Here is a 27,416-nt window from a genome sequence, read left to right as displayed (position 1 = left end):
GGGGGGGGGGCGTTTGGCCCTGATTTTTTTTTTTTAATTGCAGCCTTGGTCTCTGGATCCTCCCAGAAGCATTGAAGGATAGGTCTCCCCACCCCCAACTAAGCAACAGAATAAGACAAAAATGTTGCAGTAACTCCTTTTTGCTGCCTTCTTGACTTCCAAAACATCTCTAGGAGATATGATTGGTTGGCAGACAAATGGAGTGGAAAATCAGCTCTGTAATCTCCCCCCCACACACACACCTTCAATTGGCAATACTAGAATGCCAGGAGGGCCTTTATTTCAGAAGGGTGGAACCAGGGGAGGATCATCCAGAACACCATCCCAGCTGCAGGTGCAGAATTGAGTGTATCAAATGAGAAATTCTTTTGGACAGTAATTCTGGTTCTAAGAGTGCGATGCACATGCTAAGAAACCCTAATATGGGGTTTCAATTCCATAACTGAATACCAGTATTTTATTAATCTCAGTGCGGTTCTGCAGGGGGGGGGGGTAATCCTTTTTGGCCAATAACAAATGCTATTCAAACTTGTGGAGAAACACAACTAGCAGGGGAATAAAAACAAAGGCTGTACTCTCTTAATGCAGACTTAATACATTCTCCCTGGATAAAAAGGTAAAGGTTTCCCTTGCTTGAAAGCCAGTCGAATCCGATGGAGAGTGTTAAATTGTTTACAGAGTGCATCTGGTGTGTTGTAAAAAACAGGTAATCTGGTACAGCCTTTCCCCTGCAGGAAAGCCCTGGCATTTCTGCCTTACCCCTGTACCAGAGAAGAGACATATATCAATGCATAGAAGACTCTAAATTCAAAGCTTTTTTTAATTCTGCCTTTGACTTCAGTGGCTTGCTGAAAACAATAATGAATAAAGCCTCTTGCCAGTTGTCTTGGTTCAGATCCTAAGCTTTCTGCCATTGACTTCCACAACCTCCTATCCCCACTGATGTGAGAGGAGTGAATAAAAGTCACATTATCTAAGCACCTTGCCAAGCAGACTATCTCATACCTGCCTCCAGTGGGTGGGGCTTCAGTGGCCTGGCATGTATACTATTATGAGCCAGACTGCTTGGAAGCAAAATTCCACACACCCCATTGTGAGTGTCTATAGGAAGAGGAGAGAAATACTAAATTGGGTTAGGGCTGATCCAAGGCATGCTTACTCTAATTACACTGGTTTGAATGGAACATACTTCCAATTGAATATTCATTCAATTGAATATTCATAGTCACTGTTTTTCAAAACAACAACAAAGAGTTTTGTTGCCCATTAAAGCCTAGCAGAGTCACAGTCCAAATCCTATGCAAGGTTACACCAGTCTAAGCTCATCGAAATAAATTATTTACTGGTAGGATAGTTGCTTTGCATGCAGAAGGCCCCATGTTCAAACCACAGCATCTCCAGGTAAAAAGGATCCCGTGATGTGGATAACCTCAGCCTGAGACCCTGGAGATCCATTGCTAGTCAGAGTAGACAATATTGACCATGATATACCAGTGATCTAACTCAGTATAAGGCAGCTTCATGTGTTCACAGAGAAAAAGACACAGAGAGACTGAAAGATCTGGTAGAGGAACTTTTGACCTAGCTGTTCTGTTTCCCGCAGCCTCCTGCACCCTTGTGTCTCTGTGTATGTATCGTTTTGTGGACTGCAAATCCAAAATAGTCTTGAAAAGATGAAGCTCAGGATGCTGTAGGAATCCTCTTTTCTGTACTTTTGTAAGATGACGGACCTTTAGATATTTGTGCCAGTGAAACTTTTAATTCTGTCTATAATAGTACCAGGGTTTTCATTTGACTATCCTGGCATGCTTAAATTAATAATAAGTCTGTTCATGGAATGCTTTTCTATTATTATTTTTTCTCTAGTACTCAAGTGCTTGCTCTGTTTGCATTTGATTACATTGCAGCTCTGAAATTCTATAATAAAACCCTAAAACCTCCAACCACTGGTCCCAAATTCTCCAGATGGAATAATTATACCTATTCGCTAATTTTTCTTTTACCTGCATGCATCCTATATAGTAGAGCTGGTCAGTCTACCAGTCAAATATCAATCAGTCAAAAAACAATCAATCAATGCAATTTTAATGCATTAACTTTATTTAGAACAATAAAAAGATACTTTAATCATTAAAAGATTTGATACTTATCAATTGAGTCTAATTGTTTCAAGGAAACAAACCTACCTATTAAAATCACTGTAACTTATAGCAATGTTTGGTAAAGTTTTCTACAAACAAGTCACACTTATTTTTCCCCCAGAATACCAGCACAAACCTAAAATTACATTGTTAAAAATGAAATTAAAACTGGACATAAAGCAAAATTGTGGTGAAAAGTGCTATCAAGTTGCAGCCAACTTATGGTTCTCCTGAAGGTTTCCCAAAAGGTGAACAAAGGTAGTTTGCCATTGTCTGCCTTTGCATAGCAACCCTAGGCTTCCTTGGTGTTCTCCCACCCAAATACTTCTGAGCTTCTGAAATCTGACAAAATCAAGCTAGGATAGGCTATCCAGGTCAGGGCATAAAGTGAGGTAATCTCCCTTATAAATTCCACACGCTCCAAAATCAGTTCGCTCTCTGATCTGTCAGAGGGTCTCCCTATCCACTGGCTGCTTTGCCTGAGTCCTGCCTCCAACATTCTAAACATTTTGCTGTTCCCCTCCCCCCCATAGCCAGTCAGAACACAGAGGTTATTTGCATATGCAGCCTCATTGGCCTTTGCCTCAGAACACAGAGGTCGTTTGCATATGCGACTTGATTGGCTTTTGCCTCTAACATTCTAAACAGTTTGCTCTTTTGAGGTAAAATGTGTCCAATCTCCAGGTGAGGGCTGGCGATCACTCAGAATTACAACTGCTTTCCAGATGGCAGAGATCAGTTCCCCTGGAGAAAATAGTGAGCTCTGTATCCTTATATGATGCTGAGGTGGCCCGCATATGACAGCCAATGTGACGTAGCAGTCAGGGCTTCAGAGCACGGGAGAGGCTGCAGGTGTGTGGGGGGTGGAAAGCTGAAGAGTGAGGGGGAAATAAAGGTAGGTTGATGATTGGCTGGGAAGGAGATAGGGTTGCCAACTCCTGGTGGGAAATTCCTGGAGATGTGAGGGATGGAGCCTGGAGAGGGTGAGGTTTCAGGAGGCATGGGACCTCGGACAGGTACAAAGCCATAGATCCCACCCTCCAAACCAACTATTCCCTTCTGGGGAACCATCGTTGCCAACCTCCAGGTGAGGGCTGGAGATCACTCAAAATTACAACTGTTCTTTAGGGTAGCAGAGATCAGTTCCTCTGGGGAAAATGGTGAACTCAATGTCATTATGCCCTGCTGAGGTCGCCACAGCAAATTGACACTGAGTGTCCAAGGCTGGGGCACCCACCCAGAGACTCTTTCTAGAGCTCATTGTATTTATTTCCACAATGGGCCTTTTTCCTAGTAGGCAATAATTCTAAAGTCTGTTTGCTGGCATCTGCAAGTATAAAAGGTATGAGATGTTTTGCTCTGCATTTAGATTTGTCCTTATCTTCATCACCAAGAGCAATGCACTAAGAAATAATGTATAAATAATTCAGGAAGCCTGCACCTTCCCAAGTCGATATCTGGCTAACGAATTACACTATAAAGAAACAAGGTGAGCTGCTACCTGCACTGTGACATTCTTTGCTTGGACCACAGTCAGTTCATCAGTGATTGAATAACAATTACAATAACAATTACAAGCCATTATTAACATTATTAACAATTACAATAACAATAACAAGCAGGCTGGCCCTTTCATACATTTTCTGTAGTGGCACAATTTATTTATTTTTTGTTGTTGTTCAGTCGCACAGTCGATTCCGACTCTTTGCGCCCCCATGGACCAGATCACGCCAGGCCTTCCTGTTTTCCGCTGTCCTCTGAAGTTGGCTCAATTTCATGTTGCATCTATGACACTGTCTAACCATCTCATCCTTTGCCGTCCCCGTCTTCTTTGACCTTCAATCTTTCCCAGCATCAGGGTCTTCTCCAGTGAGTGCTTCCTTCTCATTTGGTGGCCAAAGTATTTGAGCTTCAGTTTCATTATCTGGCCTTCCAGGGAACAGTCAGGGTTGATTTCTTTTAGGATTGACTGATTTGATCTTCTTGCAGTCCAAGGGACTCTCAAGAGTCTTCTCCAGCACCATAGTTCAAAAGAATCTATTCTTCGGTGCTCGGCCTTCCTTATAGTCCAACTCTCGCAGCCATACATGACTACTGGGAATACCATTGCTTTGACCATGCGGACTTTTGTTGTCAGGGTGATGTCTCTACTTTGTATCATGCTGTTTAGGTTCACCATCACTTTCCTCTCAAGGAGCAGGCATCTTTTAATTTTGGAGGGTGTAATTTTAGAGATTCTGCAGGTGTTCTCTATGAGAGGGGCTAGATCAGCAAAATAATCACTCTGTCTAGCAGAGCTGTGGTGCAGGGAAGGGAAGATATGATGATTAATGCACCCTTTCCTTTTATCAGTTGAAATGCAGGGCTCAGGCTTTGTTTTCCCCGCCATGACACAGGCGATATAGGATGTTCAAAATTCACTTGGTAGAGGTCACAAAAGGACTGATCTGTGGTAACCTTGTATCTCATCCAGAAAATTTAGGTGTTAACTGTATGTGTGTTTACATGCCAATAAGACGGCTCTGTCCCAGTGGACTAGATGGACAATGAAATCCTATGCTACTCAGATCAGCAGGGTTAGACTGGAGTAACTCCTGCACCATGACTCTTCGGGAGGCTGGTGTGAAACAGAAAAGAGATTTTTCATTGCCCCGTGGGTTTCTGTGATGTAAACTATTGAGTTCTCAAGGAGCTTTAGGTAGAATAGCCTTTAATTCTCAGATAGATTTTTTTTTTAAAAAAAAGCAATTCCTGTGCAAATGATGAGGAGGTAACATCTTTTGCATATATATTACTTGGGCGTAAGGATCAGCTCAGTACTAGCAGCCTCATTTGGAGCCTCTTGAATCTTCTTGGGGGGGGGGATCATTTGAACAGACATACATGTATGAAGCTGTCTTATGAGTCTCTCAAGGTCTACTGTCTCACAGCAGCACTCCCAGTAGAGGTCTTTCACATCACTTGCTACCTGATCCTCTTAACTGGAGATGCCAAGGATTTGAAAAGTTGGCGCTCTATCACTGAGCCATAGCCCCTACCCCAAGTCTGAGGCATCTGTAGCTGTTTATTTTGCTGCTCTGGGATGGTAGTGTTTGCAAAGAACATGGTGGTTTAGACACCATAAAAGTTGACACCAGGGTGAGCATGGAACGACTGAAAGAAACAGTACAAGATTGGAAAACATGGAGAGACCTGGCCCATAAAATTGCTAAGAGTTGAACAGGACTGAATGGTTAACAGCAACAGTGTTTGCATAGTATCCCAGGATCAGTTCCTTGCTTCCCCAGTCAAACAATCTGAGGTTGTATGCCTGTGCTAGACCTCTGCCTGAAAGCTTGAAAATCTGGTGCCGATTGGAATAGACAATGGACCAGTGGGTTAACTGAAGACTCTTACATGCTCACCAATTGTCAGTGAATATTGTAGTGTGGGTTGTGAAGTTTGGTTTGTGAGGGGCTGATGGAACCAAGAGTCATTTCTTAGCAAAGAGTTGTCGATCTCAAACTCCACTCTAGCAAACTACCTTAAATCAGTTGCTTAGACCTCACTGGCAGCCAAGCTACAAGGGATCCCAAGCAAGTCTAAAGGCAAATCTCACGGTTTAAAGACTGATGAGGAGGACTTGCCTTGTAAGCCACAAAGATGGGAGAGATGCCTTGGGAACTGTATGGAAGCCATATCCATTGCTTGAGATTAAGTGAAATAAATAGATAAATGAAATAAATATTAATGCTGTAGAATTATGTGGTACAGTTTTTCATGGGCTTCAGCATACTTTCAGTTCTCAACAACACAATACTGAAAGCTTACAAAATTAGGACTGAGTGGGGGGGGGAGCAGGAGTATATTTTAGGTAAAGGTACACACACAAAAACTACCTTTGCTCCATAAAATGTATGTCCCATTTCAGAAATTGCTCAGGAGGCACCCTGTAAAATGGGGTGAAGATGGGCAGCTGTTAGCGGAAGGGTAGGAAACCTTTCCCTGACTATGGTTGGACATTGCAATGTCCTTCCTGACAGTTCTGTAATATTATAGTCAGGAAACCTATTCAGAGTGAGGGTGCTGTTTCCTGCCCTTGCTTTCATTTGGCTTGATGGCATCATCAGGTAATGAGATCTGATGACATACTTTCATCACTGCTTATTTATGATCCCTGCTTAGCTGGGATAACCTCAGAAAGAAGCCCTTTTTAATTTAAAGATGCCATATCCTCAACTTGGAGAAAGAAGCAGGATGAACTTGGTGAAAAAGTAAGCAAAAAGTTTCATTATGCTTGTCCCCTGGAAATTCCACCTTTTGTCCTGAACGTTTTTGTGCAGTGATAATTTGGCACAGATTTAATGAGAACATCCCAAAAGTTGTGTAGGTTGATAAAGTTTTATTTTAATCTCTCAGTACTATGTTATACTGGGTGAAGTTCAATAGGATTTATGCAAGAATTTGGGACATTTGGGGCATCCTGCCTTTTGACTTCCGCACCATTTTATAGTAGCCTATTCAACTAGTTTGTTGTGGAAGAAAGGTCAATGAAATAAGGATTTTCAGGCATTCAAGACAAGGAACTGTTATGGTAATAGATAAAATCTAGGAAATCACAAAAGAAAATATCAGGAGATTATCTGTGATAGGAGTTATCTGTGCCAGGCTTTTTTGAATATCCTTTTGTTGTTTATTCCCTCAGAGAAAACTCTTTCCCCTGCTCCAACTAATTCTCCTATCATTTCTGGGCTAAGTAGAACCCGGCATCTCCCTATTAACCCAGGGGTTGGACTAATGCTTCAGCTTTTGTTTCTTGGTAGCGTTCTAGTGTGACAATGAGAAAACATTAGGGCTGGAATAGAACTTGGTGCCTTATACCAAGTCAGGCCATAAGTTAATCTTGCTCAGTATTGTTTACTTGGGCTGGCAGTAGCTGTCCAAGATCTCAGTCCTTTCCCAACACTTGACCTTTCTTAACCAGAAATGCTGGGAAGTGAAGTAGGGACCTTCTGAATGCAAAATGTGGAGTCTGCCTTGCCCCTCCCCACTGATATTTACGTTGATGTATTTAAGAAATACATAAGTTCACATATTTTAGGTAGCTTATGATAAACTTCTCTGTTTTCTGTTCTATATTGAATTATATCTAGAGTGAAACATTCTGGATGAACTACAAAAATTGATGTTCATCAGCCATGGAGACTAATCAAGACTCTTCACTGTTCCTGATAAATATTTTGGAGGAACTCGATACCAAACAAAACACAGTTTCCTATCAGGATCTCTGCAAATCATTGTGTGCAAGGTTCGATTTGTCCCAGCTGGCCAAACTGAGGAGTGTGCTGTTCTACACTGCCTGTCTGGATCCTAATTTCCCTGCCACTTTGTTCAAAGACAAGATGAGATGCACCGTAAACAACCAGCAATCAAAAAAGATCATGGTTGCAGCAGATATCGTGACAATTTTCAACCTCATCCAGATGAACGGGGGTGTGGCCAAGGAAAAACTTCCCGTGGCCCGAGAGAAGGTGAGGAAGAAAGAATCAGTAGAGTCCTGCCGGTCTGACTCGGAAGTCTGTAATGTGGTGGACTGTGTGCCTAACTGTGAATTGAGAGACAGAGAATTTAGCAGAGGGTACTCAGGCAGGAGGTCTTCCAAATGTAGGAAAGGGGATTGCAAAGACTGCCCACAATTTGTACCCACATCAGAATCTAATTTTTTGCTTGGGGTCAATAAGGAAATGAAAGGCCGAGCAGCATCACTAGATCGGTTACAAGCCCTAGCATCATATAATATCACCAGCTCTCCCCCCTGTGAAATGCAGAGCACATATTTCCCCATGAACATTGAGACAGAATCTATCTCAGACCAGGACTCATTGCCTATCAGTGCAAGCATCAAGGAAACATTCATTTCAAATGATGAACCCTTTGTGATGCAGTCATGCATGCAGAAAAGAAACATATTCAAGGAAGACTTCCATAATCTCTTAACTATTTCTCCAAACTTGGTATCACCCACAAGCAAAACAGAAGAGGAACTTCTAGAACCTCCAAGCAGGAAGGAGACTTCCAAGCAGGCATTCTTCAATCACAGTTTTGAAATGCCATACAGCAGCCAGTATTTGAACTCAATTTATTCCCCTGTACCAGACAAAAGACGAGTCAAACATGAAAGTTTAGATGACCTCCAAGCATCTACTTATTTTGGACCAACAACTTTCCTTGGATCACAAGATACTAAAAGGTGGTTAGGAAAACCAAACAAACAAACCCCATGGCCAGCAAAAAGCTGGAGTCTGAATACTGAAGAAGTCCCTGATTTTGAAAGATCCTTTTTGAACAGGAAACCATCAGAAGAGAAACCCCGATACCAAGGTTCAAATAGCAGACCTTCCAATTTTGCAGCCACTGAGAGGCACCAAACTTATCTCAGCCCAAAGGATCAACAGCCAATGTTGCAGTCCAACTATGCTGTGAAACCAAACGGACATAAACCCAAAGACATCCCCTCCATTTTAGAAATGGAGCAGCATGAACCTGTAAAAAAATTTAAAGACAAAAACATTAACTGCACTTCCGTCCAACTTCTCAGCAGTGACAAAACTAGCAGTGTTGGAACGCAGACAGACCAAAATGGGTTGGAGCACAAAAAATGTAACTCAACTCATAACAAACATTGTGAGCGACATTCTCTCAAGCAATCGGATGATGACTCTGAAATTGTGAGTGATGACATCAGTGACATTTTCAGGTTTCTGGATGACATGAGTGTCTGTGGGTCTTCTGGGGTGATGCAGTCCTCTTGCTACAACAGCACCGGCTCCCTCTCACAGATACAAAAATCTGACTGTGAAAGCTCCCCTGAACACCACTTAGTGAAAATTTCCAGTGGGAATTCCAGTAACAAGTTGAACAAGGTGTCTCAGTTGGAGATCAGCACTGCAGCAGATGATGAACTGAAAACCAGTGTCTGCAAGCTTGTACTGAGGATTGGGGAAATAGAAAAGAAACTGGAGTCTCTCTCAAGTGTCAGGGATGAAATTTCCCAAGTCTTGGGGAAGCTGAACAAATTGGATCAAAAGATCCAGCAGCCAGAGAAAGTCAGCATCCAGCTTGATCTTAATTCTCTAACGAGTGAAGTTCAGTCAGAGGAAAGTACCTCCCCAAGGATGTTTTCATGTAATAATTCTTCACATGGGGGTAAATTGGACAACAATCCAGATTGGTGCTGCTCAGATGCCAGTGGCAGCAATAGTGAAAGCCTTCGGGTCAAAGCCTTAAAAAAAAGCTTGTTCACTAGGAGGTCCTCTAGATCACTTACAGAGGAAAACAGTGCCACCGAATCCAAGATAGCGAGTATTTCTAACTCTCCTAGAGACTGGCGGGCTATCACTTATACCAACCAAGCTGGAATCACAGAGGAGGAGATCAAAGACAGAAGTGGGAGTGAAAACAAAGACTGGCACCGAAAATCCAAAGAGGTAGCTCTTTTTCAATGAATTATTTAGAATTTGATTGTAACTATGGCTCCTATTATGAAGATTGTGTTAGCCATCTCCCCATACCTGTTAATTGAGACATCTTGTGAACATGCAGAAGATCTCTCAGAGTGCAGGGCAATTCACCCCATTCTTAACCACAATGTTGTGAGGTGGGTTAAGTGGGGTGAGAGAAACTGAGGGTTCATCTACACCATACAAAGGCCTTGTATTTGTTGGGGAACAGAACAACACCAGGACTTTGCATCAAGTGATCAATGGGAGTCTTGAGCTGCCAATGCTCTTTCCGGTTTGTGACAGTAGCATGCATGGAGAGGTGGGTGTAGCTTCCCCCTTTGCTGTTTTTTGCATCAACAGACCCCGCCCTATGGAGCTGCCATTGGCTCCACTGTGAAGCTTACATGAGCCATCTTAAGTAATGTGATATTTGTAGCAGAGCCAATAATGGCTGCATCAGGCAGTTTGAGGACATGAAATTAATGCTGGGGGGGAGTGGCTATAGCCTCTTCTGTGTGCTGTAGTTGCAAACAGAAAAGAGCCAGTGTGCATCTGGGAGGCCCAGAAGGCCCGTTGAATGTGTGATTCAAAGTCTTTGTGTTGTTCATTCCCAAAGATCACAAGGACTTCGTAATGTCTCGATGGCACCTAACTGAAGGTCACCTACAGTGCTACAGAGTTACTCTGCTCTAAGCCCAATGAAGCCAAGACCTTAGACTGAAGCAGCTCTGCCAAAGACTGCACTGCTCACAAACTTTATGACTGAGAAGAAATTTGAACCTAGGTCTCTCCAGTTCCAGTCAAATCAGAATCCTGCAAGGCTAAAAAATTATCTATGCACTAATTCATTTGAAATATTTAATTGCCATGCTCTTAAAAAGAAAAACAACTCCTGAGCTAGTTTCCAATAAACAATTTAATTACAACAGGAGTGTTACCTTTGCAAGGGTGGGGGACAATGAGAATGGTCCATCCCAGGAGACTCATAGATCCAGGGGGGTTCCTGATATCACTTGGAGATCCTGATATCACTTGGAGATTTTTCCAGTCAGCAAGGTTGGCTGTAGACATGATTCCCACTGAGCACCCTCTCTTCTTGCATGGAGCCTGGAATATCCTTTAGTTTACTGAGGAGCTTTGGCTGATGGTTAGAGCACAAGTGGCGAAAAATTCAAAGTGAATGTGACTGAACACAGGTGAGAGTACATTGAGCCACTCTGGTGGTGATGGCAGTGAAGTGAGCTCACTTTTCTGCCACCAAGCTCACCTTTCTGCCACTATTGTGTTTGCACGATTATGTCTAACAATGCTTTTCCAGTTGTGAAGGACTCCAGATGAAGTTGACTTAGAAAAACTACAATTCCACTGTGATTCCTTTGCAATGCATTTTGCAAATAAAATTGCTTGCATTTGTCAAAACCTAGACACTACAGTTGGACTGGGTCAAACTCAGGATGTCTGCCTGATCTGGTCCTGGTTGGATGGGTGGCTTCTAGTTGGTGAAGCCTGAAGAAGTAGACAAGGTGCTTCAAAGTGTGTGGCCCACCACATCCAGTCTTGGGGTGGGGGGGGGTTGTGTGTGTATATGTGCTTGCAAGCCTGCAAGTCATGGTGACTTCTGGCAACCCCTAGTGGGGTTTGGACATTTCAGAGAGGTGGCTTAACCTCAGAGAGGTGGCCTCTGCATCTGGAGCCTAACCCTAAACCTGGTATTCCTTAGAGGTCTCCCTTCCAATTACTTGCCAGGGTCTACCCCGCTTAGCTTCCAAGATGGGTTTGCCTGGGCTAGCCAGGTCAGGGCCCACCATATGCAGACTTGACTGTGTCCAGGAGCTAATAAATGCATAGGCTTTGCACGAAAGGCTTTGAAAGAGTCATCCTGAAGAAGGCATCCCTGGATCCAAATGACCTAAACAACTACTACATGATGGTTAATATGCATTCTTGGGCAAGGTGATCAAGTGAGTGGTCATGGAGGAGATGGATTATGTGGACCCATTTCAACCTGGATTCAGGCCTGGCTTTGAGATGAAAATGGTTGACTTTTTCCAGGAAAGTGACAGGAGGGTATCTGTTGATTCTCCTCTCACTGGCTTTTGATAATGTCAATCATGGTATCCTTCTGAAAAGGCTGGCTGGGCTGGGAAGGGGTACCTTCCTTACTTGACCAACTTATTCCAGAAGATGGTGCTGAGGAACTGCTACTCATTCCTGCAGCTTTTATGTGATGGGGTCCCTCAGTCTTGTCCCCCATTCTGTTTAACATCTACAACAACTGGGAAAGTTCATTTGGGGATTTCAAGTGAGGTGTCACCAATATGCAATTGACACCCAGCTAAGAGGTGGGTCTGTGGAAGTTCTGAAGAGTTGCCTGGAGAAGATAACAAGATGGATGAAAGCCGATAAACTCAGTCCAGACAAGATTGAGGTGTTGTTGGTCAATGGAGAAGCTGCTTGGGGACTGTAGGGTCAGCCTATCCTGGAACGGGGTTGCGCTACCTCCAAAGGAGCAGGTTCATAGTTTGAGGCTCAGGGTTTCCTCTGTGGCAGGTAGTGCCTTTTATCAGCTGTGGCTGGTTAACCAGCCATGGCTGATCCTCAAAAAGTGTGACCTGGCCACAATGATCCATGTTCTGATCACATTCAAATTAAATTACTGTAATGCTCTCTATGTGGGGCTGCCTTTGAAAATGGTTCAGAAATTTCAGTTGGTCCAAAAATTGGCAACCAAGCTATTGGCAGGATTTGGTTACAGTTATCATATCACTTCTGTTCTGAAAGATCTACACTAGTTAACCATCTGTTTTCAGGCATGCTAAGATGCTGTTGGTTAATGGGGAACCTCTTAAGGCTCTTAATGACTTAGGGCCAGGGTATGTGAAGGACCAAGCATCACATACTCTTCAGCCTACCTGTTAGCCAAATTGCTCTGATGGATTAGTAACTGTGGGGAATTATAATTATTAATATGCAATTGGCTTCTAAGGGAGCAATAGCCTATGTATACAGAAGTCCTGCCTTTTCCAGTAACCCACAAATGAACGCAAAAGCCAACTCGTAAAGAAATGGATTCTTTACTGAAGGATATTCACAAGCACACAATGAAAACACAGTCATACACACAATTATTCAGACCTAGGAAATGTAGGTAGAAAGGGATAGTGACATTCTCATTAGCAGGAGAATCATTGAGGGGTAATACGTACCTGTCCTGAAGAGGCGAAGTGATCCACAGAAAAATAAGGGAGACTATGGGTCGTATTCTGAAACAGCAGAACATGTGGTAGACTCTGGCAGCACTAAAGTCGTAGAGATAGGGTAGGTCTAGAGGTAGAAGAGAGAGAGAGAGCGCATGGCTGATCCTGCTCTTTTAGACACTGTCTGGACTTGGGGGTGGGCTACACTGGCCACTTTCCCCTGTCATGTCCCTAGTCCCTAGGAAATGCTTTGGCAAAACAAAACTATTTGCATGAGGATGGTGGGGCTAATGGTTGGGCAATATTGATTATTTTATTACTAACAGTGACACCTTTAGAAGACAGTAGCAGCAATAGTCAGGGCTGTTAATGCTGATGGCTCGATGATCGCTCTGGCCGATGAGTCAGTTGGCTAATCCCTTTATGCAAGTAGATCCTTTGTCATACGGGCAGCATACATGTAGTCTCTGGTGAAGGTGTGTGTGTGTGCCTGCGTGCTAGCAGAGGTTCTCCAGTGGTCCTAAGGAGTGGGGCAGTCAACACTTGTGGGATAGCTCCTCCCCCATCGACCAGAGTCGGTCTCTTTGAAATCAATCCAGTTGGGGAGGGCCTATCCCCCCAGGAGTTCCCCAGTCTCACCAGCCCTGCTGGAGAAGCAGGAAGGTCTCATTGGTGCTCCAGGGAGCACAAAGATCCAGAACAGAAGGAGGGGGGGGAGCAGGAGCTAAGAATCATACTTGCAAGGCTTCCTCCACACACACACCCACACACACAGTTTCTCAAGCCACGGTTGGCGGCAGAGAATTTTTGGGACTGGAAGAGGTCATCGCCTCCCTCGGATCCCAGACATCGTTGGAGAAAGTTCCCACCAGAACTTCATCACGGGTGGCAATGGATGCGGCAAGGAGACGAGGAGGGCTGGCAGCGCTGGGAGTTTCTCAGCAGCAACAATGAGAACAAGGCCCTTCCAAACCTAGAGGAAGAGGTCGTGTCTGGCAGCAACAAGGCACTTGGGGCCAGGGCAAGCCTGCAGGCCAGCACCAAAGCTCACTGGGCTGCAGAAGGCAGCAGACAGAGCAGCAGAGCCAGCAATGCTGGGAGATCCCTGGCAGCCTCGGCTAGGTGGCAGCCTCCCAAAAGACCCCTCACAGGAACGGAAAGGGAGACGGTCTAGGCTGCAGCGGGTGCAGGGCGCCTGAATCGCGGTAGGGAAAGTACCCACCGGGCATGGGGGACCGAGGGGAGGGTGACTGGGACCTGGAGCTCAGGTTGCAGAGGACACCCCCCCCTGCAGAGTGGACAGGAGAAAGAGGGGGGAATATTCAGGTTCCATCCCTGGCATGCCACGTACAAATGGGGGGAAATTTTCCTTCATTCTCAGCACCTAAACCATGCCTCTCTGTGTTCTCCAGTCTGGTAGACCGGGCAGGTAGCTGGAGGGGAGGAACAGGGTAAGCGGCCACGTGGCTTCTCCCACTCAGTGCCCTTGTGTTCGTTTTCTCTCTCTCTCTCATGCTCTCCTGCCTTCCCCCCCTTCTTCCCCCCTCAGCCCACAATCGCAGAGTGGAGGACAAGAGAGGGCTCAGAATGACTGCAAAAGCAAGCTTAGCCAGCTCCCAAACCTCGAGCAACGTAGACAGCAAGGCTGAGATGCTCAGAGCCCCTGCCTCTTTCTCTACACAGGATTCCATGTGGGAAGGGAAGGACAGGGAACTTGGGGGGGGGGGAACCAAGCCACATTTCCTATGGGCAGTCAGACTCTGAAAGCTCAGCCACAGACAGGGAAGATGAGGAGCTCTCTGAGGAGGAAGTGGTGCAAACTATTCAAACCAGGCCGTTTTCCCCAGAGTTGTTTAACAGGCTTTTCTCAAAGTTGCTGAGAGCACTGGAGATTTCACACAAGCCAAAGGAGTCAGAAGACTCTGACTTAGGGTTTCCACAAGCTCCGGGCCCAAACCAAAACTCCCAGCAGCCTTCTACAGCATAATCAAAGTTGAATGGGAGCACCCAGCCAAGCCAAAGGTGTTTTCTCAGTTTTATATGATGGTTCCAGAGGCCACAAAAAAGATAGGCTACCAATGGTGAATGAACCAATCACCAGTCTGGTCTCAAACTCAGTTCTTGTCAGAACCCAAAGCTAACAACGAAGTACACGCATTTAGGAATGGTTATACTTTTATTGCAAAGCTATAGATCAGTAACATAGGCACTGTTAAGAATGGCCATAGCCAGTAGAGCATAATAGGATATAGGGTATTCGTATGCACCCCCCCCGGGCATTGGCCAATTAGGCACCCTCCCGCGCACGGGATAAGTCAGGCAACGGTTAAGTGGCTAAAGCTGAGAACTTGGAGTCTCTCACGGTACATAGGAGCTCTCCAGACAATACAACCTCCTCCTGCACATCTGTAGAGATAAGCATTTCAGCAAAGGCATAACAGCAGGGATAGGAATGCAGTAGCAATTAACAGGACACAGAATGAACTCCCCAACCTCCATGGCAGCATAGCTGACATACTACCCTCTCAAAAATCAGCTTCTCCCGACCATTCCGGGAGAACTCCCAGTCAGGCTGGGAGATTTCCCGGTTTGTCCGGGAACTCCAGATGGAACTGCCGCAACAGTTCAGGGGCCCGAATATCTCCTACTTCCACCCATTCGAGGTGCTGGGGTCCGAAATCTACCCATTCTACCAAATACAGCAATTTTCCCCATTTGGAGTCCAGAATCCAGGATATTTCGTAATGCTCCTTGCCCTCAATCATGATAAGAGGGGGCACCGGTTTCACTGGACGCCATGGACAGGAACCCGTATCTCTCTTCAGGAGGCTGAAATGAAATACAGAATTCAATTTTCTCAAATTTTTTGGCAAGTCCACATCAACTGCAACATCATTGATGATTCTTTTAACTTTAAATGGGCCAATGTATTTCCATCCCAACTTCCGACTAGGCCTCAGCATGTTGATATTTTTTGTAGAAACATACACAGAGTCACCAGGCTGTAGAGCCCAACCCTCCACCCTTCTCTTATCAGCCTGCGTTTTGTATGCCTCTTTTGCAGCAGTCAACATCTTACATAAAAGAGGCCAAGAGTCCCGCAATTGTTTACACCATTGGGCTGCATCCCCCGGTCCCATTTTCGTCTCTTCTTCCAGAAATGGGACGGGTGGGCTGTCATAACCATACAATGCCTTAAACGGGGACATCCCCATCGAAGAGTGACACGTATTATTATAACAGAATTTGGCTAGGGGTAACAAGTCATGCCAATTGTTTTGTTGATAGTTGGCAAAACAACGCAAATATTGTTCCAAGATCTGATTAACTCTTTCTGTTTGACCGTCAGTCTCTGGATGGTAAGCGCTACTGAGTCCACGTTCGACTCCCATCAGTTTCATCAGCTCTCCCCAAAACCGGGAGACGAATTGGGTTCACCTGTCGGATACCACTTTAGTGGGTAGCATATGTAGTCTCACCACGTGTATGAGGAACGCTTTGGCCAGTGTTTTGGCCATAGATAAGGACGTGAACGGGATGAACTGTGCTTGTTTAGAAAAGAGATCCACAACCACCCAAATTATAGTCATATATTTTCTGGGTGGAAAGTCAGTTATAAAATCCATCGAAATAACTTCCCAGAATCGACTCGGGTTTGGAAGGGGGTGAAATAGTCCCGGGGTTTTCCCCGGCCGGGGTTTACTCATGGCGCAAATTTGGCATAACTGAACTAATGAGGATAAATCCTTGTGCATATGGGGCCACAAAAACTGCCATTGGAGCAGTTGCAGGGATTTAACAAAGCCTGAATGTCCGGATAGTTTGGAGCCATGCACTGCCTGCAACACCTCCCCCCTGAGGGAGAGAGGAACGATCATCTCATGACCCTGGTACCCAAAACCATTGTCCATTAGTTCAAAGTCCCCCTCCGCTTCCATAACGGCTTTATCCTCCTCCGAGAAAGCGGAGGCGAATTTACTATGCCAGGAGTCTTTTTCCCCCTCGCCCGCCCCTGTAGGTCCCGTCGGCAGTGACGCCGGGGGGTGGAGCGGCGAGGCGAGCCTATTTGCGCATTGTCACCGCTCCGCCCAACTGTGAGGGCATGAACACTGAGTCCAGGACAACATCCCGTTGGCTCTCGTGTTGGGGAAGGCGGGACAGGGCATCGGCCAACGAGTTAGCCGAACCTGGGAAATGGTGCAGGGTGTATTGAAACTTGGAAAAGAAATCAGCCTATCGGAGTTGTTTGGCGTTGAGGCACTGAGGCGTTTTGAGAGTCTCAAGGTTCTTGTCAGTCCATACCTCGAATGGGACCCGTGCCCCCTCCAGCCAATGCCTCCAGGTGGATAGTGCAAGCTTTATCACCCCGCCTCCTTTTCCCAAACTGACCAGTTACGTTCCGTGTCATTGAATTTCCTGGAAACGTAGGTTAAGGGGTGCAACACGCCATCCTCCCCCTTCTGCAATATGCCCCCCGCCATGGCAACATCAGACGCATCAGTTTGAACAATAAATTTTTTCGGTTTGTCGGGGTGAGCAAGCACCGGTTCTGAGGTGAATAAGGCCTTTAGGCGATTGAACGCATCTTGACACTCATTACTCCATGGCAGCGTGGTGCTCGGCTTTGTAGCCTTCGGGCCCTTCCCTTTCGTTTTTAGGAGATCTGTGAGGGGTAAGCTGACCTGGGCAAAGTTGGGTAAAAAGGGTCTGTAAAAGTTTGCAAAACTGAGGAAGGATTGGAGCTGCCGCCTGGTTCGGGGTACCTTCCAACCCCACACATCTTGTACCTTCCCCGGATCCATGCCCAGGCCCCGGTCAGAGATCCAATACCCCAAGAAGACAATTTGCGTTTTGTGAAATTCACATTTTGACAGTTTGGCAAAGAGTTTGTGCTTGTGCAACATGGTTAGGACCTCCCTCACCAATTTCACATGTGAAGGCAGGTGGGGGGAGTACAGTAATATATCATCAAGGTAAACAAGCGCTCCCTTGAACAAGTGCTTGTGCAATACTTCATTGATTAAGTTCATGAAGACCCCCGGGGGCCCCTGAAGACCGAAAGGCATCACCCGGTATTTGAATTGACCCAGGGGGGTGTTGAAAGCTGTTTTATGTTCATCCCCTTCTCTGATGCGCACCCGGAAGTAGGCATCTCGAAGGTCTAGCTTGGAGAATATTTTCCCCTTAGCTGCTTCCGCGAGCAAGTCTTTAATCAATGGCATGGGATAGGCATTAGTAGACGACACTTCATTTAAATCCCGGTAATCCGTGCAGAGTCTTAGCCCCCCATCTTTTTTCTTTCAGAATAAAACTGGGGCCGCAATGGGTGACGAAGCTGGTTGGATGAACCATCGGGCTAAGTTCTTGTCAATGAACTTGCGCAGCTCTTCCTTTTCGGCCGGCCCCATTGCATATATGCGCCCCTTCAGCAATTTCTGTCCCAGCAACAGTTCAATGCTACAGTCTGAATGTCTGTGAGGGGGGGAGCTCATCCGCCTCTTCCTCCTCAAACACTCTGGCCAAATCCCGGTACTTGGGGGGATTGGTTAACAGCTCCTCCGGAGCCAGGCACACACAAGGACCCTCCGCTATGGGCTGTTGGCCCCAGTTCGGGTCCCACCGGTGGCTCTGGCACTTCGGATAAATTAACTGTACTTTCCCTTCGTCCCACAAGATGTAGGGGTCATGTCGGTGCAACCATGGGGCCCCGAGGACTAAGGGGAACCTGACGGTTGAGGTGATCACAAATGCTCTATTCTCCCAGTGTTCGCCAGCCCCAATCCGCAACAGCACAGTCTCATACTCACACGGGTCTTTCATTGTAGAGCCGTCCATTTGGGTGAATATAAGGGAGTCTTTTAATTTTACCACCCCAGTCTCCAACCCCGTAACCAGGGAGGGGTTGATAAGGTCCCTCCCGCACCCCGAGTCAATTAGGGCTCTCACCCGTATATGCATGCCCAGGCTGGGGTTAATCAAAGTCACAGTCCCGAAAAAGAGGGAGGGAAAACTGCTCACCACATTAGGCGCCTCTGGGATCGGGCCCTGCTGTTCTGCGCCTCTTACAGCAGGAACAATACGTTTCTTGCCAGCTCGGGGTCCTCTCCGCTGGATTCCACCTCCCCTTCCTCAGGAGCCACTTGCAACGCTTTGGCATATTTAGGCTTCACCATCCCCTTCTTCACTGGTGTGGCAAGGTGCACTTGGGTCGGTTCAGTGGGCCCCTGTTTTGCAGGCCCCGATTCCCCACAATCGGCTGCGAAATGGCCCCGCTCCCCACATTTCAGGCGAAGCCCCTGCCTCATGCGCTGCTCCCAGGTCAACTCCATTTGCCGTGGTGCTTTCTCTTTCGTTGGTTGAGGGATCGGCCGACCCCCTGCCGTCGCGAAGTCCAGCCGAAGGGTTTGCAGGTGGGTTTCCGCACTCTCTGCCTCTTGCATCCAGGCTAGGAGGGAGACAGGATCAACTGCTCTCAGGACCGTCTCTCGAATCTCCAGCTTCAGTCCCACTCGGTATAGTTATATACCGAGTTATATATATAACACCGGATCAGGCCAAGACTGCACTTTGGTCACAAGGAGCTTGAATTCCGATGAGTATTCCCTCACCGATCGCCTTCCTTGTTTAAGGGTTTGCAGGAACGCCCTTGCTTTGGGCCTGGCATTCTGGTCTTCGAATTGGGCTCGCAACGCCCACATAAAAGCGTCCAGATTAATCAATTCCAGGCCCTGGGTGTTGTGCAGCCCCACATACCAAGCTGCCGTGGGTCCCCAGAGCAGTGCCGCCACCACATACACGCGGCTGCTGTCGTCTGGGAACAGGTGACCTGATCTCTCCACAAACTTCATCACTCGGACCAAAAAGTACGAGAGTTCTTCTGGGTTCCCATCGAATGTAGCTTTGATGAGATCTTTCAGGCGAGGTATCGGCCACCCTCTCGGGCTGTCCGGCCATTTAGGAATGGTTATACTTTTATTGCAAAGCTATAGATGCAGTAACATAGGCACTGTTAAGAATGGCCACAGCCAGTAGAGCATAATAGGATATAGGGTATTCGTATGCAACCCCCCCCCCCCGGGCATTGGCCAATTAGGCACCCTCCCATATGCGGGATAAGTCAGGCAACGGTTAAGTGGCTAAAGCTGAGAACTTGGAGTCTCTCACGGTACATAGGAGCTCTCCAGACAATACAACCTCCTCCTGCACATCTGTAGAGATAAGCATTTCAGCAAAGGCATAACAGCAGGGATAGGAATGCAATAGCAATTAACAAGACACAGAATGAACTCCCCAACCCCCTTGTCAGCAAAGCTGACAGTTCTACCCATGGAAGCGGATGGCATGCCTAGAGATCACTGTGGCAAATGGATTGAGCAGGCACTCCATAGGGATTTTGAAGCATCAGCCTGCTCCCTAAGGGCTTCTACTATATTTGCCAGAGCGGCCTACGTTTGGGCCTCTGAGCTAGCATCAGCTACTAGTGGGGTACCAAAAGAGTTTAGTGAAACTCAAGAAAATCGAGCTGGCGGCAGCGTTTGCTACAGATGCCTCCCTGGACGCCCTGCAACAGGCAGCTAGGGCAATGGCTTGTAGCATAGCAGTTAGGAGAAACACATGGCTCAGGTGTTGGGATGTGGACCCATCCATTCAAGCCAAGGTCGCAGCGGTCCCCTTTAAAGGAACCAATCTTTTTGGCGAAGGCCTGGACAGGTACCTGATAGAGGACAAGGACAAGAAGAAAGTCCTTCCATCAAAGAAGGACAGCGGGGGGCGGAAACGCTTTCAGTCCTTTCGTGACAAGAAGGCACCAAGACACACACCCGGAAAATCCTTCAAGGGAAAGTGGCAGAACTGCCCATGAGAGAACAGGTCCTCATTCCACAGCAAACCCAACCAGAACCACAAAACGTCCAAGAAAGGGACCACAGCATGACTGTCCGAACGTTGTGGAACCGCCAGAGATAGGGGGGCAGTTATGGCAGTTTGCTGCACACTGGCAAACATCAGTAAGGGACAAATGGGTACTGGATACAGTATCCAACGACTACTCCCTGGAATTCGACTGCACCCCACCAAACCAGTTCATACAAGTCCCAAGGAACCGGTTGGTGGAGAAACACTGGCTTTCGGAAGGGACCATCAGTCACCTACTAGACATCGGGGCCATAGAGCAGGTCCCGGGACCACAAAAAGGAAGGGGGATGTACCTGATCTTCTTTGTGGTGCTAAAATAGAACAGAGATGTCAGGGCAACCCTGGACCTGAAGTGCTTGAACAAACACGTGAAGACCAGGAAATCCAGGATGGAGTTCATCCTGCTTGCCGTTCAGGAAGGGGATTTCTTGACATCCATCTATCTTTCCGAGGCATACCTACACATCCTGATCCAAGAGTCCCACCACAGGTTTCTGCGCTTCGCCTACAATGGAAATCACTTCCAATACAGGGCCCTTCCCTTGGGCCTGAAGTCGGCTACCTGGGTGTTCACCAAGGTGTTGGTGGCCATAGTGGCGCACCTGAGACTCCAAGGAGTGTCACTTTTTCTGTATCTGGACGATATTCTCGTGAAGGCACCAACGTTCAAACAGGGACTGGAGGCATCAACGACAACGGTGAACACTGTAACGAAATGGCTGCCAGGCAGAGGCAGCAGTTTATCTTAAAATGGCTGCCAATCTGGTAGTCCTGGAGGGGGGAAGTGCTCCATAGGGGACAATGGGGCTGCCATACCTCCCTGCCTACATTTCCCAGCAGCTTTGAAGAAAAAGTGCGGAAAAGTAGGGACCCACCCCAGGGGCGGGACCAGCTAGATAAAGGCTCCTGCCCATCCAGGGAGGGGCCAGTCTCGGCCTTTGCCTCAGCCTTGGACAAGAGCTTCAAGGGGCAGTGTACAGGTGGGGCTCCTCTTACCTCAGACTCTGTGGGCAATCCAGGCCACGATAAGTCATGGTGGAGAGCCAGGAGGGTGGCAGTACTGATGACCCACCAGTCCTCAGGAGGGCTGGAGTTTCTCTCCAACAACAAGGAGGGGGAAAGCAAATCCTATCCTGAGGCCACAACCTCCAGAGGTAGAGAGGGTGTGTGTAGGGACAGAGGAACTGTGTTTTGATCCGGTTTATCTTCTGCCCGATTGTGTTGAAGTGCCTCTGCTATTTTCTGTGCCTTGTATATAGTTTAAATAAACCTTCTTTTTGAGTTATAAGACCTGCTAGTGCCTTGACCACATAGTTCTCCCCACTCAGCATGTTACCAGAGGCAAAGGGAGGCCAGGGAACCCAAAGGGGCCCAAATCAGAGGGGTTGCCAACTCTCCAGCGGGTGCCCAAAGATTGAGGTACCTAGTTTCTTGGGTTGGGGAACCAGCCAGAGGGGGCCTCACTGTCCCTCTAGGAAGGTGGTGTGAATCCAGTGAGTGGTGGCAGCAACTAAGGAAGGGCAATAGTTCCACCAGACAGGATGGGCAGGCAAAAATGGGCTGGCGAGCCACAGACCAGCTGCTTAGTCTCCCAGGGCTGAGGGCAGGTCCCCATTTTGCCACAGACACCCTCAGGGAACACGGCTTTGTGATCAATTGAGAGAAGAGCAATCTTCACCCAGAATTTTTGAATTTTTTTTGAATGTATGTCAAATTTGTAATTGGAATTGTGACCACTGAGGAAGGCCCTTTGAGGGGCCGAAACGCGTTTGGTTCAGTTGCACAGCACTAACCCATCTATGTATGAATGTTGGGAAGTTTTTTTATGTCTGAATGGTACATTTTTAATGAGTCTAAGTTTTAAAATGTGTACACCTGAATAAATTTTGCATTTTTATAATATTTTGAGTCAGCTTAACCCTTGTGGATCCAGAGCAATCTTCACCCAACACAGACGCAATAAGGGACAAGGTCTTCCTTCACTAGAGAGGCAACAGAAGTTACAGTCCCTGGTAACAGGGGTGTTGGGGAGGAGTGTTGTAGAGGTGATAGTCCTAGCAAAACTGCTGGGAATGATGGAGTCATACCAAGATGTCCTCCAATGGTCAAGATTCCACGCTCAGCCTCTGCAATGCTTCCTTTTGCCCCACCAGGACACGATTGCACACAAGAGGGCCAAATCAGTCCGGCTTCCAGATGCTCTAAAAAGCCAGTTGAAATGGTGGGTGGAACGCTTCGAACAGGGTTCTCCCCTTTGGGAGCCTAAGAGGGTAGTGATGACCACAGATGCGTGCCTTTCCAGATGGGGGGCGCATGCTCAAGGGAGAGTGTCACAGGGCCTCTGGTCTCGAGAGGAGACCTCCAGGAGCATAAACTTCCTGGAGCTCAGAGCCATCAGACTAGGCCTGATGGAATTCAGTGAACTTTTGTTGGGTTGACACGTCCTTGTACAGACAAACAATATGACAGCGAAAGCATATGTGAGGACCTTCTAGTGCAGGGGTCAATGGGAGGACCTTCTAGTGCAGGGGTCAATGTGGCACCCATGGCCAATGTGCCTAAACCTCACAGCCTGGAGATTGAGCGGAAGCAACTAGCAGATATGTGGTATACAGAGCGAGTAATCGAGACCATGCTAGCCTCTAGGAAAGGGCCCATCTGGCAGGTTTTTCATGCATGGTGCGCAGAATGCAGCTTGGATCCCCTGAAGGTATCGGTTAAGGGGATTCTATCCTTTCTCCAGGATGGACTGGATAAACGACTGAGTGCCAGCACCTTGAAAAGACAGGTAGCTGCAATCTTGGCGGTAAGGGGGGCCAGGAAGGGGAGGACCCTAGTCCAGCAGCCCCATGTCAAGCGCTTCCTTAGGGGGACCATGCTATTGAACACAGCACAGTCACATAGATTCCCTACTTGGAACCTTAACACAGTTCTAAAAGCACTGTGCAAGGCCTCATTTGAACTCATGGCAACCTGCCCACTGAAGGAGTTGACCTTTAAAACCCTTTTCCTGGTTGGGATCATGTCAGCCAGGAGGGTATCGGAATTAAGGGCCCTCTCCATTGATAAGGAACTCTGCGTGTTCCACAATGACAGGGTGAACACTGTTGAGGCTGGATCCGGCATTGATTCCCAAGGTGAACTCTGTATTCCATAGGTTGGAAGAGATTGTGCTTCCCTCTTTCTGCTCAAACCCTAAACATGATAAGGAAAGAGAATAGCACTGTATCGACGTCCGCAAAGCCTTTGGTTTCTACATTGATAGGACAAAAGCAGATGCCTTCTTTGTGGCATTTAGGAAATCATCCCAGGGACAGAGAGTCTCTACAGCCACCTTGAGCAGGTGGATTAGGGGCTGTATCATAGTGGCATACAAAGCGAATGGGCTGGAACCACCTGAGGGAATCACATCACATTCCCTACAGGGGGCATACAGAGCCTTCCCGTCATTAGAGGTGGTCTGTAAGGCAGCAACCTGGAAGTCAGTGCACTCATTCTCTAGACATTACCACACAGACAGGTCAGCCTTGGCTGAGGCAGCCTTTGGCCGCAGGGTTCTGCAGCACATCATATAGCCTGAAAGTACAAACCCACCCTGGGACACACTGCTTTTGTAAGTCCCACAAGTGATGACTGCCCCACTCCTTAGGACCACTGGAGAACAGAAGATTTGTCTTCACTTACAATGAAGCTTCCTTCTCAGTGGTCCAGGAGTGGGGCAGTCATACCCATCCAAGACAAAAGAGAGAGAGAGAGAGAAGGGGGGATGGCTTCAGGTGTAGCGGTGGTGTGCTGAAGAACAGGGAACACAGCCAGGAAACACTCCCTCCAGGGGAATGGGCAGGCAAAATATCAATAGAAAAGAGATTAGCTAGGGAAAGGCAGTTGACCTTAGACAATAGTAATTGAGTCCAATTTCCAACAGTACTCTAGTGGGCACAGATGTTCACACGGGGTCGGAAGGAAGTTTTTGTTTTTCAGTTAAGAAAAGGGGAGATTTTGGCTTGGTGATGACTGGGGAACTCCCAGGGGGATAGGCCCCTCCCCAACTGGATTAATTTCAAAGAGACCAACCCTGCTTGACGGGGGAGGAGCTATCTCACAAGTGATGACTGCCCCACTCCTGGACCACTGAGAAGGAAGCTTCACGGTAAGTGTAATTAAACAATGATTGGATATGAATGAAGTAAAGCTGAAGACTGGAGGGACTGATAAAAGAAAGGTGGGAAGGAGGAAAAGGGGAGACGGTGTATAGGAGGAGAGGAAGGGATCTGGAGGAAAATGAAAATCCTTGCAGGTTCCCTCATTGTTACAAATGAAAAATTTGGCCATACACAAAACAGTGGACCTTTCCATCCACTCTTCCAGCCAGGGATCTTTCCTTTTAAAGGTACCTGTCTCAAATTCTTTCCATGATTCAGGGGAGATAGTTTTCCAATTTCAATTCAGTTATTTATTTGCCATTTCATACACAAACGCTTCAGTCCCGTTTAGGAACTGGGACTGAAGCGTTTTACCTGTCATCCACTTCCAAGTGGTCTCCAGTGCCCTCTCCCGGTTCCGATACACTTCTTTCCCGCCTTTTTTTGCCCGCGCGGGCGATCTCTGGTTGTTGTTTTTTAAAACGTTCGATTTATAGCTATAGCGCTATAATGGTATAACGAAATAGCATTATATCAATCCCATTGGAATGCATGGAGTTTTTGTTATACTGCTATAGTGCTATAAATTGAACGTTTAAAAAAAAATCGATCACCTGCGCGGGAGGAAAACGGCGGGAAAACAAAGCGGTGCAAGTCTGAAATGCCAATATATTTTTTTTAACATACTTGCAGCTTTCTCCTAAAGAAATCATAGAATCATAGAATGTTAAAGTTGGAAGGGACCTTGCAGGTCATCTAGTCCAACCCCCTGCACTCTGTAGGAGTATACTGAAAGATAGCCCTACATACCTACAACATACCCGAAAGATGGTCGCCCAGCCTCCGCTTGAAAACGTCCAGCGAAGGAGCACCCCCCACCTCCCGAGGCAGACTATTCCACTGCTCAACCACTCTTACAGTTAGGAAGTTTCTCCTCCGGGAATGACTCCCTTGTAATTTCCACCCATTAGATCTAGTCTTGCAATCCGGAGCAAGAGAGAATAGATCTGCTCCATCTTCTACATGACAGCCCTTCAAATACTTGAAGACTGCAATCATGTCCCCTCTAAGCCTTCTCTTTCCCAGGCTAAACATACCCAACACTTTCAGCCTTTCCTCATAAGACTTGGATTCCAACCCTCTCACCATCCTGGTTGCCCTCTTCTGGACACGCTCGAGCTTGTCAACATCCTTCCTAAAATGTGGTGCCCAAAACTGGACACAGTACTCCAGGTGGGGCCTGGCCATAGCAGAATAGAGCGGAACTACCACCCCCTGTGATCTGGACGCAATGCTTCTGTTAATGCATCCTAAGATTGCATTAGGTTTCTTTGCAGTCACATTGCACTGCAGGCTCATGTTTAGCTTGTGATCAACCAGAGCACCTAGATCCCTTTCACAAGTGCTGCTGTCAAAACAAGTCCCTCCCATTCTATATCTGTGCCTTTGATTTTTTGTACCTAAGTGTATGTCTTTGCATTTATTTCTATTGAAATTCATTTTATTTGTTTCAGTCCACCATTCCAGCCCATCTAGATCCTTTTGAATCCTGACTCTGTCTACTTTAGAATTAGCAATCGCACCTAACTTCGTGTCATCTGCAAATTTGATAAGCATCCCCTCTATGTCTTCCTCCAGCTTTCTCTCTCTCTTATCTATATTCATTCTAAAATAGCTATCATCTTCACATCACCGCACATGGTGTAGTGGTTAAGAGCTGTGGACTATAATGGGTTTGTTTCCCCATGCCGCCAACATACAGCCTGCTGGGTGACCTTGAACCAGTCACAGTTTCTCTCAGAACTCCTCAATTTCACCTGCCTCTTAAGGTGACTGTTGTTGGGAGAGGAAGGCAGGCAATTGTAAGCAGCTTTTAGACTTCTTAGGTTAGACAAAAGTGGGATATAAAAACTAACTCCTTCTTAGTTTTAATTCAATTTGATCACTTTTTCTTCCAAACCATTCTGCCAAGATGGGGAGTATCTCTATGAAGCCACTCTTGCCTTTGTGACATCAGTAGTCATTACACCAATCACTATCCTCCTCTCAGACCTATTAGCATGTGCCAGAATGTGTAAAATAAATCCACTGACAAGAATTAGGTAGGACGTATTTGACCTGCAGTGGCTCATTCACACATACAAATCTCTGTGGTAGCCTTGTTCACACGTGAGTCACCTTTTGAAGCCTTTATCATCAAGTGTGGAGACACTTGGGGTTTGAATGCTGTAAGTATTTTTTTGCTTAGAAAAGGAATGTATATACTTATTTCTGTTGGGTAGATAGAATGCATTATATAAACAAACTGTTTTCTAAGGCTGAGCATAAAGGGTAGATTCATATTGTGTAATACACTTTGAAAGTTCTGGAAAAATTATTTTTATCTTTGTATTTTGTATTTGACTTTTATGAAGAAAAATAAAAAATGTTATGTAAAAAAAGTGTGGACACACTTGTAGGAACCAGCTCTCTGAAAGCTGCCTTCTTTCTCTAAACCTTTTTGAACCTTCTTGCAGGCAGACCGGCAGTATGAGGTCCCAC

The 27,416-nt window shown here is 46.5% G+C and overlaps 1 protein-coding gene across 1 annotated transcript in view; it reads left to right on the top strand.

Annotated features, from left to right (window-relative positions):
- The first annotated feature begins 7,318 nt into the window (after positions 1–7,318).
- The window catches only part of KIAA1024 (KIAA1024 ortholog), a 36,045-nt gene continuing 15,947 nt past the window's right edge, over positions 7,319–27,416 (top strand). Inside the window, exons 1-2 of the mRNA XM_015419242.1 lie at positions 7,319–9,607; positions 27,392–27,411. Coding sequence (XP_015274728.1) covers positions 7,319–9,607; positions 27,392–27,411 — 2,309 coding nt within the window. The remainder of the gene's footprint in view (positions 9,608–27,391; positions 27,412–27,416) is intronic.

Source organism: Gekko japonicus, unplaced genomic scaffold (genome assembly GCF_001447785.1).
Source record: "Gekko japonicus isolate JY-2015 unplaced genomic scaffold, Gekko_japonicus_V1.1 scaffold111, whole genome shotgun sequence".
Taxonomy (NCBI): domain Eukaryota; kingdom Metazoa; phylum Chordata; class Lepidosauria; order Squamata; family Gekkonidae; genus Gekko; species Gekko japonicus.
Note: the sequence above shows the minus strand (reverse complement) of the source record. Positions and strands in the feature narration are given on the sequence as shown.